The following is a 17,859-nucleotide window of genomic DNA, read 5'->3' on the forward strand; positions in this document are numbered from 1 at the left end:
TTGCTCAGACTCCATCTCTGCCTCCCTTCCCCCACCTGAGGTTCCTGAGACAACTGTTAGGGCTTCCTCAATCCACTTTCCTGACAAATCATCCTTTAAAAATAATAAAACCTTTGTGTTTCAACAGACCTATTAGTATAATTTTCAGTTAGTTATTAAGAGAGGGAAGAAGAGGGAAAGAACTAACATACTCTGGGCTTGAAGGGAAGCCAGGTATGTCCCTTCCTGTGAAATTAACTAAAGCCTGTAGTTAATTTCAGTTCAGTCTATTTCCTCTTCTTCCCTCTCTTAATAACTAACTGAAAATTGTCTCAGGAACCTCAGGTGGGGGAAGGGAGGCAGAGATGGAGTCTGAGCAAGGACCTGCCTTAACTCAGCTTACAAGGTGCTCTTGATATCTAAAGGGAATAAATGATGACTGCCTAATTTCTTTATATATATAACTGTCAAATTATAGTTGAACCCGTCACAGATTTGAACTCCTCTCTAATTTACTCTCCTTATTAACTCCACAGACATATAAGGTAAAGGAAGGAAGGTAGGAAATAATAAAGGAAATGAAGATACAAAGGGTTTATCTAAAATAACAATTCTTAAATAAATATTTCAAAGCTAGGCTAAATTTCACTTCTACAGATAGGTAAGGAAGCAGCTCAGCAGGTCTGAAACTCTCTCCACGAGATTCACAAACCAACTGACTCTTCTCTCTCAAGATTCCAAACCCCTAACTGATTACAGAACTCAGCCAAAGCTTGAAAAAACTATCATGACCCCCTCTCTCTGTACTACAATAATCACCAACCAAAGTCTAAATGCTGCAGGCCAAAACATGTAAAACAAAGTAAGACTGCTGAGAAAGATGAAAATCATCCTCCCAATTTCCATCTTGATGTTTAAATAATAGAAGAAGGTCCAAAACTAAACTGGCTATGCCAAAAACAGTAATGATCGTAGAGGGAAACAGTAGGGATGAAATATCAGTTCAGAGGAAATGAAGCGAAAAGCCCCAGATGTCAGAAGAGCTTTAAGCCTCTCTTTGGTGTTACCAGGACATCTGTGGATATAATCAGACTTCCTTCAGAATTCCCTCAACCAATCACAGTATGTTCTTCAGGAAAACTAGTTTCCTGGCAGTCAACTGCCGATCAACTGATGATAGATAAATTAGTATTATGAAAATTAATGATAAAGATTATAACTCATCAGACTGTGAATTATATGATTGGAAATCAGTCACAGCTTCTGAGGATGAAGCAGGATACCTCTCTGTCCCCTCAGACTTCCCTGAAACTTTCTTGAGGCTGCCTCTTTCACTATTGTTGTCAGGTCAGCCCACAAAAACCATCAGTAGATGGTTTAGTTTATAACAGATTTTATTTAAGATAGTCAAATAATCAGGGAAGCTAAGGGAAGGGAAGAGGGTATGGGAAATACTAAATTAAATCTAATCCTATTCAAAAACAGTAGATCCAACTGTATTCAGATTGTTGAGGCCAGGTTGGGCCAAGTCTTACAGGCCTGCTGGGGTTGGCACTGCTTGCCTGTAAATGGGTTGCAGCTTGATTGATGAGAAATTGGTTGGGTAAATCTTCTGTATATGATTTGAAGATAACAGTAGTTTGATGGATAATATCTGTTGACACTAAGACTAATAAATGATATTGTAATCCCTATGTATGCTGGTTGATCTCTAGCCTACTCAATAAGTCAAGGAGAGAAAGGATTCACCTATCCACCCTGATGGCTTGGGCTCTCTCTCCCTTATATAGGGCAAATCTCAACTGATGATTGGTCTCATGCCCTAGCATGGCATCAGGAATCTCCCAAGGTTCCAAGGTTCCACTGGCAGCCCTGCCCCCCCCCACCACCAGGCATGGCTACTTGCACCTTTTGCAAAAACTTAACTTACAGCTTTTAAAAGAAAAGTGACTAAAATGTCCATGCCCTTTAATCCAGAGATCCCACTATTGGGCATATACTTCAAGTAAATCAATAGTAAAAAGAAATAATCCATATATACCAAAATAGTAATAGTGCTACTTTTTTTCACTTGCATATACCCTACACATTCATCCTAGCTGTCAAATTTTGCCATTTCTACCTTGACAGCATCTCTCTTTTATGTCCCATTCTCTCCATTCCCATTGCTATACCACTGTAGTCAAGGCCTTCATCACTTCTCTCTCAAACTATAACAAAAGATTTCAAACTAGTTTCTTTGCTTTCAAGGCTCTCCTCATTTAAATCTATCTACTTCTACTCAGCTGCAAAATGATTTTCCTAAGGCACAGATCTCACCATGACATTCCATCTACTCCTTAAACTCCTATGGCCTCCAGGATCAAATATAAAGTCTTCTGTTTAGTATTTAAAGTCCTCCAAAACCTAATTGCCTCCTGTCTTTCCAGTCTTCTTACTCTTTACTCCTCTCTGCATATTGTAGAATCCAGATTGTTTCATCTCCTCTTTGGCACTGCCCTTTCACTTCCACCTCTTAAATCCTAAATTTGATCTCAGACATTTACAAGCTTTGTGACCATGGGTCCCAGGGTTGTTGAGGGGATAAAATGAGACATTTGTAAAGCATTTAGTACAGTGCCTCGCACATAATAGGTGTTATATAAATGTTAGCTATTATTATTATAAGTTCCTTGTACCAATGAAATAGTATACTAATTATCAAGATATATATTCCTTTAATTTAAAGAGTCTCATAGTGTGCATTACAAAATTTTTCTATCTCCTCATCTATACAATTGATGTTGATATATAAACTACAGTTATTTTCATGGTGGACTTTTTACAAATACTTATAAACACAGTAATATAAAATTATCAAATGTACCATGAAATATTTCTTGTTGCCTTTGGTCAAACAATAAAATCGACTCTGCTATCTCTTTTCTTTGCTTCTCCAAAAAGTACCTGAGAGGCATCCTTTATCTTCAACTTCCTTTTTTTTTTTAATTTGTTTATAGTGAAGTCAAGTTCAGTAGGATTCACTTCCTCCTGTAGTATGTCTGCTCTACAGTCACTGAACAAGAGCTTCACTTTTAGAGAAACAATAACTATGTTAATATTTATCGATGGATTAAAAATCATGAGATTCTTAGCACTCTTTTTCCCCTTTCCAGTCATATAACTTTCATCAACCTAAGAGGGAAGGGAAAAGCACAAGATTAAAGGATGTTTTATATTTTGTTGTTGTTTTATGGGTTGTTGTGGACAAAGAATTAATTACCAAATGGCCAGATCACTGGTTATGATCCTCTCAATACTTAGCTAGCCTGTTCATAGGAAAATGGATTCTGTCTGTTGCCAGAACTCAAAAACTTTTTAACTCAAAACCTTTCAGATGGTAGAACCTTGCCAGAGCTTATACTCCACTAGGAGCCTTCATACCATAAACAACAGTAAGACTTTGTATCTAAGAAGAGGCTGCATTATTCTGGGCTGAACTTCATCCCACAGTTAGAAATAGTAAAGCCAAACAGGTTTCTGTGGAGCACATTTAGTCTTCAGTTGTAATTCACATCATAATACTGAGCTCCACTGAAATCAAACTGAAAACATTTCTAAATTTCTAAAATTCAGCATCTTAAAGAAATTGCTCTCAAAAAACATGACATTTATACATGAAAATTAATGTTCTATTTATAAATCAGGATTATGACATTGCCTTTTACTTGTTATGAATAATGGTGAATCTTACCCTTTCACTGACATGGCAGAAATTGGAACCAAAAGCCTATTGTATCTAATCAATTATCTATGTTCAGAAAAGGAATGTGGAAATTGTGCCAATTATAAAATGCTAGAGAGCAGACAAGAACCCTGCTGACTTTAGTGTTGAAATTAAAATCAGTGGCTTATTTAGTTTGAATTCTGGCTTGGGCAAGTCACTTAACCTTTAAGGACCTGTTTCCTTTTCTGTAATATGAAGGAATTGCAATAGACATCTTCCAGAACCAGATTTCGGCAACAAATACATTCCTTCTAAGTCTTCAGTGTCTGGTCTAATTCCCTGAAAATGGTTCTAGCTTCCACTACATGAAAGCCTGTTGATAATTTGGAGTAGTTGTCACCACTATCAGCCGTGGATTTTTTTTAACTTAAATGGGTGTTTTAGGGAAATAATTGCTTTATGATTGGGATAAATCATAAGAAATAGAAGTATATGAGTCAGACTAGATGACCGCTTTACTTAAATAGTTGTTTTAGGTTTTATCAGTGGAGCTCCAAAATCTGATATAACTAAAAGTCTTAAGTATTTATTATGCTCTTAGTATATGCCAAGTTGGAGAGGCAAAGCAAGGTCACAGGGATCCTGGATTTGAAGACAAACATCCCCACTAAAAATATTCAAGACCCTTGGAGGCAGCTCCATGTCCAGTCTTGGAGTCTGGAGTGTCTGCACTATATCTTGCCTCGGATGCTTATTAACTGCGGATCTTGACCAGTCACGTCACGCCTCCGTGCCTCAGTTTCTCTGAACTGTACGACGAGAAGGTTGGCCCTCCCAGCCTAAATGCAGGCTCTTGTCTAAAGAATCAAGTCTTGACATGCCTGGGTCGAGAACAAGTGTGAAAGGACTGCACCAGCCCCTCCACGCCCCGAACTCGGCAGGATGGGGGCCAGTATGGACCTTTTCGGGGCCAAGGAACTCTCTGGTCCGCAATGTCCCCCATCTGACAAACTGGAGCTTCTCAAGGCTGGGAATCCCAAGCTCACGTAGCCCTAGTCTTTACCCCACTCCGCTTCCCCTAGGGTGACGGCGCGCGGTGCAGGCCGGGAACGGAAGCGGAAGTAGAATAAGGGCGTCTTCCTGACGCGACGGAAGGGGCCGAGTCGGAGCGGGGTGTTTGCAGACACCGAGGGGAGTCGCTACGGCTTCCTACGTTCGGGAAGAGACGGGCTTGGCGGGCGGGCGCGATGCCGGAGCTGGCGGTGCAGAAGGTCGTGGTTCACCCCCTGGTACTCCTCAGTGTGGTGGATCACTTCAACCGGTGAGCGCGGCTCTGGCCAGCCGACTGGTGGGCGGGCGGACGCAGGGACGGAGGGACTGAAAGACTGAGGCCTAAGCTGAAGGCGGCGGCTGAGTCACGGGGCGGCTCAGCGAAAGGGAGGCCTTGGGAGCTGCCGCGGGACCCCTTGCCTCCTACCTAAATCGCCTCCTCTTTCCCGCAGCCTTCTGCCCCTCTCTCCTCCACCACCCCCCGCCAGTCCCTGCCCAGAGGGAGGGGATGTTGGGTTCAAATCCCGACTGCCAAACTTGTTGGTTGTGTGACTCTGGGGCAGTCCTTCATTTATAAGGGCGCTCACGCTTGTAACAGGCACCTCACAAGGTTATTATTACGCGCCAGTGTCTCGTGTGTAAATTCTGCATTGTTTTTATATATCTATAGATACGGACTCGAAGTGGGCCATTGCACAGAGTTATAGGCCCGGAGTTAAAATTCGTCCTCAGACCCTACCTAGCTGTATGATCCTGGGCAAGTCATGTCACCTCCCTTTGTAAAATGGAGATAATAATGGTCCCCACCTCCCAGGGTTATGTGAGGATTAAATGTGGTAATAATTGAAAAGGGCTTTGTAAAACAATGTTCTGGGGAAATGTTATTGGTACCTAGGTAGACAGACATGTGATAATGCACAAAATGTATTCAAAATGCTTTGCAAGTGAAAGAGCACTATAAAAATAACTTATGATGCTGGACAGAAGGGAATTTTAAAATTCATTTAGGCCAACTCATTTTCCAGATGGAGAAACTCAGGGAGAAAGAGGGAGTGGGTTTTCTCCAGTGCGTTGAGTCAAACACCTGAATTTCTGACTTCTCAGAAGGAAATTTCTCTCAAAAAGTATGACATTTATACATGAAAATTAACTCTCTGCTTATAAATCAGGATAATAGCATTGTTCTTTCTATTTCTACATGAAAGTGTTAAACTCTAGGGTTTTCTCAAGAGGCTGGAAGTAGACTTGAAGTATTCTGCTGCCTGCCTGTCATATCCCTTCCCCTGCTCTCAGCTTCTGTAAGGAAAGCAAAGCAAGGGGAGGGGGTATTATCAAATCAGCTCTCAGTTTATTATTCTCCTGTGTGCAGAGCACCATGCTAAGAACTGGGGCAGGTTCAAAGTTTGGTTAAAAACGTCTCTCCCTACCTACATGGAGCTTATAGTCTAGTAGGGGGATGCCATCAGGAAAATAGCTACATTAAAAAAAAGCTACAATATTCAGTATTAGAGGAAACTGAATGAGGATGTTAAAAATGCTATGTGAGAACTAAAGAATTAAGGCATCTTTCTCCAACCAACTTTGCCTCTTGACAGCAATACTGAAAGCCAGCCCTGCACCAGCACTCTGTCAGAGGAATTTCCCCTTTGGAAAAGGAACGTACTAGACCAAAAAAAAAAAATCTACTTAAATCCAGCTTATTAGTATTGTAAAATTCTGGTATCATGCAGGGTCTACAAAGTGATTCATTTATAAAAATGAGACCAATTTGGAGTTGGTGATAAATCAGTTGTCTCTATTTTAGAGGCAGAGAAATATTCAGCAAAGTAATTGTGCTGACTTTTGGGGGGATTTGCATTCTTCCAGCTCCTGATTATGTTTGGACTGCTTAGGCTATTCCACTTAAGCTAGTTTTTAATTTTTCAGGTATAAACATTCATTGGACATGCTTTCTCTGAACCTTAAATTCACATTGTTCCAAGAAGGTACAATCTGCTTCTGTTTGAACTTGGCTGTATATAATAGAGTTCAACCTAAAAAACAAAAACAAACACACAAACAAAACAAACCTATGTGGTGGGTGAAGAATACCTAGGTTGTGATATATATGCTTTTTAAGCTGCTCATCTTTACTTTATTTTTCTCATGGATTAAAAACTACTCCAGAGGCCTGCTTCCACTTTTTGTGTTTGTGTGAAAGAGCATCATTATTTTTTAAGAGTTGATTTATATGAAGCATGATATGTGCTCATTTCAGCAGGTGTAGGAAGTCAACTTTAATAAAGTAAAATAATTTGTCTAAGATGAATAAACAAATCAGTAAGATTTTATAGTCAAGAGTCTCAGAATTTGGTTGTTCTATATTCCTCTAGTTTGTTCTGGCTTAGAATGAATATCAATAGTAATTTATTAAAAGAAAAATTTCAGTTACATTGAAAAACAGTATGGCCACTGGAGTTTTTCAGTGGTCTTTGATAGATAGTGGTGGAGAGCCCTGGAGGTGTCAAGAGGGTTCAGACCCTGAGCAGTTTACTTAACTTCTCTTAACAATGACATCTGTATCTAATTCACAGGTTGGCTTTAGAATCAAATGAAATAATGTATGCAAAGTGCTTTGTAGCCTTAAGACTAATGTAAAACAATGATTACTATGATTGCCAGCAAATCACTTTATCTGTGTACTTCAAGATTCCTGTCTGTAAAATGAGCTTGCCACCACTGATGCCTCTTTCCCAGGAAAAATCTGATACAAATTGAATGCTGTCTTAAGAGTAAAAATATTTGGAACACATTAGGAAAGCATACACTAGAAATTTCAAATGATGGTGGGAATATATAAGTTCATAATTTTCCCATTTTCTGCTCAAATAGGGTCACCAGATTATCTCTGGTAATTGCATGTTTCACTAGCACAGAAGCTAAGTAGCAAACATTATGTAGCACCTACTATGTGCCAGTCACTGTTCAGCACTTTTACAGTTGTTACCTTATTTGGTCATCACAACACAATCCTGGGAGGCATGTGCTATTATGATCCCCATTTTACATATGAAGAAACAGATGCAGACAGAGGTGAAATTAGTTGCCCAGAGTCATAGACCTAGTCAGTAACCGAGCCCAAATTTGATCTCAGGTCTTCCCAACTCCAAGCCCAACTTTCTTAACCATTGTGCCATCTAACTGTCCCTAATTTTTGAATGTAAATATCTAAATCAGGGATTCCTTAACTTCAGGTCCATTAACTTAAAATTGAAAAAAAATATATATATATATGTATATATATATCTTTATTTTCACTAAACTCTAACTGAAATTGAGCATTTTCTTCAATTATGAGTGTAGGAAACATTCAGAGAAAGGGTCCAAAGGTTTACCAAACTGCCAAAGACATCCATGGCACAAAAAAGTCCATGGTCTAAATGTTCTTGAACTAAGATCATTCCATACCTGCCAAATATGGCACTTGGTAAGTACCAGGTACATAGTATTATTAACTCCAGTCAGCCTTATGGAAAATGAATTTCTCCTAGAAAAGCATAGCAGTATTAAGATTCTCTTAGCATCAATAAAATCCAGGTGCAGAAAAGAGTACCTTTCTTTCATAGTAACATTTATTAAACTTGAAAAGATTTGGGGCTAAGATAAAATCACACTTGGAACTGCAAATTGTTCTAACCATTATTGATATCATATTTTAATTATTCAAGTGACTAAACTATCAATGCCCTCTGACCCAGCAAAGCCATTTGTAGACTTACATCCCAAGGAAGTCAGAAGCAAGTATAGATCTTGTATATGCCAAAACATTCATGGCAGTTTCTATAGTAGCAGAAAAACTGGAAACAAAGTAAGTGCCTATAATTTAAAGAATGGTTGAATAAACCATGGAATATAAATATAATAGGCTATAATTGTGCAGGAAGAGTGAGGAATATGAGTAATTCAGAAAACTGCAGGAATAGGATTTTAGATTTAGAGCTAGACAGAATCTTAGAGGCCAGTATGTCCAACACCTTCATTTTACAGATGCTGAATAAATGATGCAAAACACTGTATAGACATAGAGTCCTAGTGGAAGAGGGATTCTCAATAGATGATATGATCAAGTCCTCCAAATGCCTTTGTTTGCCAGTACAAGTCTCAGAGCATTGTTATCCTCCTGAAGGAGATCAATACTCATTCAAAGGCATTTAACGTTAACTTGCTATAGCAGAAAAATCAAGGGGATAAAGAATGCCATGCCTGTTGTTCAAACTCAGAGACTCAGCTTTCATAGTTAGTCTATCTGTATGTTTATCTTGCAGATGGTTAGTAAACTGTGCCATAATTGAATAGCAGAAAAAGAATAGGCTGTCTTGCATTTAGGAAATTTTGTAGTGTTTTTAAACAACCCTGACCTTTTCCCTAAAACAAAAATCCCTCTTTTTAAATACCAATATTCTTCCCATGCTGCAACATGACTTCCAGTTCATGAAGTGCCACAGTCTCTATAGAATTAAATTGAGAGTCACCCACATAGAGATGGAGAGGTGTGAACAATAGGTATAAATCAGTTATTACCAAGAAAGAATTGTACAACAAAAATTATGCAAAAGACCTCAAAGAGATTATACAGCCAGGGGGAAAAAGTGGGCCAATTAAATTGTGAGAATGAGGAGTAAAGTCAGTATGCCCCCATTCATGCCCATATAATGTCAAAATCTAGGGCAAGAGTTCTTAACCTGGGGTCCATGGATAGATTTCAGGGGGGACTTGGATGGGGAAATAAATTATATCTTTATTTTTATTAATTTAAGGTTTCCTGAAGGCAACAAATTGCCAAAATATTTGGCTTCATTAGACTTCCAAAGGGATTTATGACACAAAAATTTAGGATCTGTAATTTCAAGAAAGACCTCCTCCTGGGTTCAAATCTGGCCTCAGACATTTCCCAGCTGTGTGACCCTGGACAAGTTACTTAACTCCCATTGCTTAGCCTTTAACACTCTTCTGCCTTAAAACCAGTACACATTGGTTTTAAGACAGAAGATAAGGCTTTAAAAAAAATTATTTTTCCTAAGAAAGACATCCATTACATTGTGTAAACCTTTCAAGAATTTATAAAAAGACATAACCAAGAGTTACACAGATTGGGTGGTGTGTGGATGAGTTACATATAAAAATGCCCTCTTTAAAGACCACAGATCCCTCACAGTACCAATATTCCTGGATTCAGTGATGGCTACTGAGTCCACAGATTTTTCAATGATGCATCAGTACCAGATTCTAGTTAATGACTTGTTTTTCTAACCTTTCTAATAGCAAATGGTTATTTTTGGTTTGGTTTTGTTTTTGTTTTTTTTTTTAAACCCTTACCTTCTGCCGTAGAATCAATACTGTGTATTGGTTCCAAGGCAGAAGGGTGGTAAGAGCTAGGCAATGGTAGTTAAGTGTCTTGCCCCGTGTCACATAGCTATGATGTATCTGAGGTCAGATTTGAACCCAGGAACTCCCATCTCTAGACTTGGTTCTCAATCCACTGAGCTACCCAACTGCTAGCAAATGTTTAAAAAAAAAAAAACTGAAAATATTTCTATTGCCTTTTAATTTATAACAACTGTCAAATAGAATGAGCTATAGATATATATGTAATTCACTTTTGCAGGGATAGGGGAAAGGAGGATGGTTCAATTTGCATTGGTGTAGTCATTGTGCATATTGTTCTCTAGGCTCTTCACTCTGTATCATTTCTTGTAGATCTCATTTTAGCCTTCTTTGTGTCCATCATATTTGTCATTTCTTACAGCATAGTAATGTTACATTACGTTAATGCTCCAAAATTTGTTTGACTATTACTCAGTCATTAGGCTTTGTTCCAATGCCATGCTATCACAGAAAGTACTGCTATAAATATTTGGTATATATAGGGACTTTCTTCTTACTAATGGCCTCCTTGGGTTAGGAGGCCTACTTGTAGTATGGGCATTTTAGTTACTTCATTGACTTAATTCCAAATTGGTTGTACTGAGTCATAGCTCTACCAACAATGCACTAGTGTTCCCATTTTCCTACACTCCTCCAACATTTACTACGCTGCTTGTCTTTTGTCATCTCTGCCATTTGCAGGGTTTGTTATTTTGTGATAAGTATTTTCTGTAGGATACTGAATATTTCCTGCTGGGTTCATATATTTGCATGTGTTTATCCAAACTGAACATCTTCCGTTTTACTCTTTCAGAATAGGAAAAGTTGGAAATCAAAAACGTGTGGTTGGTGTGCTCTTAGGGTCATGGCAGAAAAAAGTACTTGATGTTTCCAACAGTTTTGCAGGTAAGAAATAATGCTACATCTTTCTGGCCAAAATAAGACTTGTTATCAAACTGTCCACCTTTGAAGTTTTTAATGTTTTTTGTTAACCATTTCTCAAACATTCCAGCTACTTAACTAATTTAACAATAACTAAAGTTATCCACACAGACAGTATTATTCATTTTTAACTGACTTATATGAATTGATTCCAAAACAAGCTATAAATTCAGATTTTATCTTTACTGATTCTCTTCTCAGTATAGATTATTAGCTGATAAAGTTGAGGACCATTTGTGTTTTTTATATTTCTATGCTTTTCATTAACAACATAATAAACTACTATTTATTTTCTTTTTAGTCCCTTTTGATGAAGATGACAAAGATGACTCGGTCTGGTTTCTTGATCATGACTATTTGGAAAATATGTATGGAATGTTTAAGAAAGTCAACGGTATGTATTTCATTAGAGGGAGGTGTGACATTTTATAATTATGCATAAAGAGCTAGCTATATATAAATCTGAGTTAGTATCTAATCCCATCCCTTAATTTTACAGATTAAAAAAATTAGACTTGGAGAGGTTAAATGAATTACCTTTGATCACATTTCAAAAGGGTCAATACCAGGACCAGAAACCAAGACATTTCTTTTTTTTTAACCCTTACTTTCTCTCTTAGAATCACTAGGACATGTCTGGGACCAGATTTGAACCCAGTTCCTCCCAACTCCAAGCCTGGTACTCTGTCCACTGTGCTACTTAGCTCTCCCTCTTCAGAAGCCAAGATTTAACTCCTGACTCAATATTCTTTCATTGTGCTATATTATGCTACAGCTCCCAGACCAGTGATGTTTTTTTTTTTCCAAGAAGAATTATTTTGACAGCAAACAGAATGTATTCCTTCAGATCCTTATATATCCTGCATTTTAAAATTACTTTAAATTCTCTAGTTTTTCTGTTTTTGTTTGCATCATTTCAGATTATATTCTTAACTTATAGAGAAAGCACAAACTAAATTGTCTTTTATTGGAGAAGTCAATAAATAAAATGAATTTAAGCATCTCTCTTTAAAGTTCATATTTTCTAGAAATATAAACAAAAATGTTGCCAATTTTATATTATAGAAACTAAGAACTATATATATTCAGGCACAGTAATGAGAGTATGTATTAGTAATATAGATTATAGGCAAATTCTGTCTATGAAAATGTAAAATTTGCCTTTTTGCCCTGTTCCCCATATTACTCACTCCAGAGAAGGTGTTTAATAATTACTTGTTGAAATTTGTTCCCTTTCCCCGCTTGGTAGAGAGTTGGGATCAAGTGTTCCATGCTCCATCAAACTTCATTTGGTTAGAACTTCAGAAAACCAAACATAAATCTTTCCAAACAATTTGGATTCAGTATCTTAATGAGTGACCTTTTCAAAATCATACTTATTAGAATTAATTTTTTTTCCCTTTCCAGCCAGAGAAAGAATAGTTGGGTGGTACCATACAGGCCCAAAGCTTCACAAGAATGACATTGCTATCAATGAGCTCATGAAGAGATACTGTCCTAACTCAGTAAGTACTCTCCAAATAATAACTATTGAAGCATTTGTTACTTATATTGCCAACCAGCTCAAATTGAGAGATTCAGGAAAAGGACTGATATTGAATTAGAGTAAATTATTTAAGATCAAAAAGAAGTAATTCCACATATCGTAATAAATAATTTATTCCTTCCTTGAGTTAAGAACATTTAGCAGGTTCTGCAGTTTGGACTTAAATGAAAGATTTGGCTCATTGCTCACAAATAACCATATGTTACAACTTGGAGACCTATTATTTAAGGAAACTAAAATTGTCTTGTGCATTCTTTTCCCTTCCACGCATGAAATGGTTTGCTAAAATGTTTTCTCCTCCAGGTACTGGTAATAATTGATGTGAAACCAAAGGACCTAGGACTGCCCACAGAAGCATATATTTCAGTTGAAGAAGTTCATGATGTGAGTCATTATTTCAGCATTTATTGGTTTTTTAAAAACAGCTTTTTTTATACTTCCATTTGCTCCAAGGGGAAACAGCTTTGGTTCTGTTTGGCATTTATATTTTCAAGACAGAAACCCCTATCATACTGCAAAAAAGCAAAAAAACTTCATTAGTTCCTGTTCACACTTTAATTTTTTAAAATGCTCTTTCTTTATGTCTTAATTCTTGAATAATAGAATATTAGAATTGGAAAGCACATTAAAGGTCTAGTTCATCCCCTTCTTTTTATAAAAAAGGAAACAGAGGCCTAGAAAGTTAAGTGAAAAGTTAGCAACCAAACTGGACTCAGGTCCTGTTCCGAGTCCTTGCCTTCCATCTCCCTGAGCCTGGCACCTTATGTGGTTTTGGTATCAGGAGATATTTTCAAATGATAGGGTTGTTCATCCATTTAAATCATCAGGCCTCTGGTTGGCTGGCTGATAGAACACCCAGAGGGAATATTCAACATGCAGGCATTGGCCCCTGCCTTGTCCTTTGTTGCCCGGTGCCTCTCAGATATAGTTGGGGCACGGTGTTGCTGCAGATCTGATCCCTGGCTTGACAGGAACTCCTGACCTCTGTAGATATCCTCATTACAGCCATAAGAGTGATGCAGGAATAGAGAGGAAGCAAGTCAGAGTCAGTGCTTTTATTTTATTTTCAAGACCTTTTGGTAAACCATTAGGCAGCACTGCTTATGAAAGTATTTAAAGTTACTGCCAAAAAAAATTAAATTTCATTTATTTCAACTCTATTGATGTTCAGTCATATAAACAGTATATGGGGATACATGTATGGGCAGCTAGGCAAGAGATAGCTATAGATTTGCTTGAGTGTTTGCATGAATTTGTTCCCTGAGCAACATGGACATATCCTCCGCTAATGTAGATGCAGACCATCCACTTCCTTTTCTGGTGTGATTCTTACCCTTATCTTTTGTGTCTGTTCTCAATAGAGTATCCATCCCTCCAGTGTCTTGGTATGTTTCCTCTGGTTTATTTTACATTTTCATGAATTTGTAGAGGAATGACAGGCCTTCTCTCTTCCAGGATGGAACTCCAACCTCCAAGACATTTGAACATGTGACTAGTGAAATCGGAGCAGAGGAAGCAGAAGAGGTTGGAGTGGAACATCTACTTCGGTGAGACTTTGTCCTTAGTGAATTGACTTTTTAAATAGTGACCACTACAGGGCAGAGCAAGGCAGAAATTGTCATAAAATCACAGACTGGATGTTGAAAGGGAAGTGGTTTGGGAGCCAGAGAGAGAGAGAGACACCAGTGCTTTCCAGAGGGGAAACTGAGGCTCAGGGGTGAAGGGATTTGCTCAAGATCAGAAAACAAGATTTGAACTCCATCTTCTTTCCACTAATTTTTCTGCCTCCTACAGTTTGCCTAAAACAATGTAACCATGTTTCTATATACACTATTTTCTAGAAGTCATTTACTTATTTTGCATCCTAGTGAATGTGATTCTTATATCACAAGTTAAGACTCCTTTCAGTTGTGATTCTATTACCTAATTAAGCTTCAGCATCCCATTGATGTAGCACTTTTTGGAAGTGGGATATCTGGGGTACTGAGCTTGACTTGCCTATAGTCAGATAAGTCTGAGGATCTTTAGATAACAGATCGCTTTTACATATATTATTTTTAACTTTGCAAAACACCTTCACAATAGCACTTTGAAGTGGGTGGTTCAAGTATTATTAGGATCCTAGGGTTTCGGGCTGAAAGGAGCCTTGGAAATAAACGATCTAGTTGAATCATATTTTATGAATGGAGAAACTGAGATTCAGGGAAGTTAATGGACTTGCCCAGGTATTATAGGTATAATAAGAGGCAGAGCTAGAACTCAAAGCCGAACCCTTTGCCTTCAGCTCCAGTACCCTCCTCCCATACCGTTCTATGTGCCTTGGCTTCCAAATGTCCATGACCAGGAATGTAGTCATTAAAGTTTTTCACATGTCAGTAATGATCATCCTGCTAGAAATAACCCTTTTCCAGTGTGGTACTTGAAGGGTCTTTGAGTTCATAATTTGAGTGATCCCTCCACTGTCCCATCCCAGCTTTTCTGCTGTTTTAACAGAACTCTCTGTGGCCAAGTTCATGAGGAGCTTCTCCACCCTGGGCTAACGGAATAGTTGGAGTTGATTTCAGCTTTTTCTTTTTTTTACAAAGGAAATATTTTTGTTAGTAAAACAGTTTTATTAAAGTCCTTTGTTTTCATATTGTCTAGATTTCCTTCCTCCTCCCAAAGACCCATCCCTTTTTACAAAGAATTTTAATTTTCTTTTATGCCTTGAATTCCTTTTTTTTTTCCCTTTAAAATGATGGCATTGGATCATATAATCTTTGAATTCGCTTCCAGGTCAAAATCTATGATCCTAAAAACTCGTCAATATTAAACATGTCTATAACAGTTAATACTTCCTTAAATCTTTAACTTACCTAATACTTTAAACACAAGATTCTTTGTTTCACTCTACTTGCATTCTCTGACAAAGGTAGATGTTTTCTTAAAAATGGAGCCTATAGAGGATCATGGGTGTCTAATGTATTTTCCCATCTTGTTCTCGGCCATTGCAGAGACATCAAAGACACCACAGTTGGCACCCTTTCTCAGCGTATCACGAATCAGGTCCATGGCTTAAAGGGACTGAACTCCAAGCTTCTGGACATCAGGGGCTACCTGGAGAAAGTAGCAATGGGCAAGTTACCCATCAACCACCAAATAATCTACCAGCTACAGGATGTCTTCAATTTGTTGCCTGATGTCAACCTGCAAGAATTTGTCAAGGCATTTTACCTGAAGACCAATGACCAAATGGTGGTGGTATACCTGGCCTCACTGATCCGTTCAGTAGTTGCCTTGCACAACCTCATCAACAACAAGATTGCCAACAGGGATGCAGAGAAGAAAGAGGGGCAGGAAAAGGAGGAGAGCAAAAAGGAGAGGAAAGACGACAAGGAGAAAGATAAGGATAAAGAAAAAGGAGATGCTAAGAAGGAAGAGAAAAAGGAGAAAAAATAAAACTTGGTGTGTTTTTTGGAAAATTAAAATATTGCAGGCTAAATGAGTATGCTGCTAGAGGGTTCTTTTCACTTTTAAGTGCTTGTTATAACATTGTTTTGATAGTTCTCTGCCTTAGCCCAGAAAGAGAAGTCCCTTGCTGTGGGATCATTCAAGTAAGTAGGAAGGTGAAGGGGACTGAGTTCACCTAAAGTGGCAGCTACAACACAGGCATGTGGTATTGGGGTTTTGTGGTCCAGGTCTCAAGCACTGGTTGAAAATGAGGAGGAGCAAAGATTTAGCATAGCTTAATTTTTCCCCAGTAAAACCATGTTTTAAAAACCCATTATCTGCCCTTTTCTTATCCTTAAGACTATTTGGGTCTGTCCCCGGCTGGGTGAAAACTGCCAGACTGCATCAGTGCATGCACACTGCCTTTACCTGCCTGCATTCTGTCCTTCCTCCTGAACTCTTTGTGGAGGATCCCACACCAAGGGACTTGGATTTCTGAGCCTAGATTGCCTCAGCGGTCTCGGAATTTGAGATTCAGCTTCATATATTGTTTACCTTTAAAGAAATGATTAAATGGTTTGGTTTGTAAANCCTTGCTGTGGGATCATTCAAGTAAGTAGGAAGGTGAAGGGGCCTGAGTTCACCTAAAGTGGCAGCTACAACACAGGCATGTGGTATTGGGGTTTTGTGGTCCAGGTCTCAAGCACTGGTTGAAAATGAGGAGGAGCAAAGATTTAGCATAGCTTAATTTTTCCCCAGTAAAACCATGTTTTAAAAACCCATTATCTGCCCTTTTCTTATCCTTAAGACTATTTGGGTCTGTCCCCGGCTGGGTGAAAACTGCCAGACTGCATCAGTGCATGCACACTGCCTTTACCTGCCTGCATTCTGTCCTTCCTCCTGAACTCTTTGTGGAGGATCCCACACCAAGGGACTTGGATTTCTGAGCCTAGATTGCCTCAGCGGTCTCGGAATTTGAGATTCAGCTTCATATATTGTTTACCTTTAAAGAAATGATTAAATGGTTTGGTTTGTAAATTTGTGTTCTAGTCATTTTTGACTGAAGCTGGTGATCTGTGGGTCTAGAGCAGGGGTCGGCAACGTATGGCTCTTTCTGCAGGAGCCATAAAGTCCATTTTTTTCAGGCGCTGTTACAGGAGCTGCACTGTGAGCACTGTACAGCTCTCACGAAATTACATTTTAAAAAATGTGGCATTTATGGCTCTCACAGCCAAAAAGGTTGCCAACCCCTGGGCTAGAGTAAGTGTAGATGATGAGATGACTCAGCTGAAGCTATTAAAAGCAGGAGCCTGAATGAAGCTCCTTTAGAGAAATCATTACACGTGACCCTTGAAAGGTGTGGCTCTCAGCTTATTAAATAGCCGAGCTAAGGAGGCACCTTGTAGTGAAGATAACACTAACCCAGGAGTCTAGAGACACGGACAGGGCTTTCACCTTTGTTGGACCCATGTTGGCATCTGTAAAATGAAGAACCGAGGATCTCTTGGGGCCCTTTTAGCTCAAGAAAAGCAATTCCAAGTTACCTCTCAAAGGAAAAAGCAGAAAAATGAGTTTTCCCCTTAAGTCTATAGCTACAATTCTCATTGTCATTAACAAGATTCACACCCCCATAGGCAAACCTGGATAAGCAGTTTCTAGCCACTTCCTTAATCTTATTAGCACTGAAACTGGTCATCTGTGCTGTCTGCTTCTTGGGCAGATGTTGAGACCCATCGCGAAACAAGTATGGAACCAGAACATAAAGGTTACTAGTAAATTAGGTGGCAGCCTAGTCAGTTCTAGG

At 38.6% G+C, this 17,859-nt stretch overlaps 1 protein-coding gene across 1 annotated transcript; it reads left to right on the plus strand.

Annotated features, from left to right (window-relative positions):
* Positions 1–4,879: 4,879 nt before the first annotated feature.
* PSMD7 (proteasome 26S subunit, non-ATPase 7) lies at positions 4,880–16,629 on the plus strand. The gene is made up of 7 exons (XM_044660503.1): positions 4,880–5,006; positions 10,953–11,044; positions 11,382–11,474; positions 12,488–12,585; positions 12,930–13,010; positions 14,082–14,173; positions 15,620–16,629. Exons 1-7 carry the CDS (start codon positions 4,933–4,935, stop codon positions 16,062–16,064), a joined length of 975 nt encoding a protein of 324 aa, XP_044516438.1. The 5' UTR covers positions 4,880–4,932; the 3' UTR covers positions 16,065–16,629.
* Positions 16,630–17,859: the final 1,230 nt, after the last annotated feature.

This window comes from Gracilinanus agilis, chromosome 2 (assembly GCF_016433145.1).
Source record: "Gracilinanus agilis isolate LMUSP501 chromosome 2, AgileGrace, whole genome shotgun sequence".
Classification (NCBI taxonomy): Eukaryota; Metazoa; Chordata; class Mammalia; order Didelphimorphia; family Didelphidae; genus Gracilinanus; species Gracilinanus agilis.

Excerpts from the sequence above, each read along its gene's own strand:
- PSMD7 (XM_044660503.1), top strand. The coding sequence starts at position 4,933 with ATGCCGGAGCTGGCGGTGCAGAAGGTCGTGGTTCACCCCCTGGTACTC. Across the intron at positions 5,007-10,952 it reads GTGGTGGATCACTTCAACCG|AATAGGAAAAGTTGGAAATC; the intron begins GTGAGCGCGGCT and ends TTACTCTTTCAG. Across the intron at positions 12,586-12,929 it reads AGAGATACTGTCCTAACTCA|GTACTGGTAATAATTGATGT; the intron begins GTAAGTACTCTC and ends TTTCTCCTCCAG.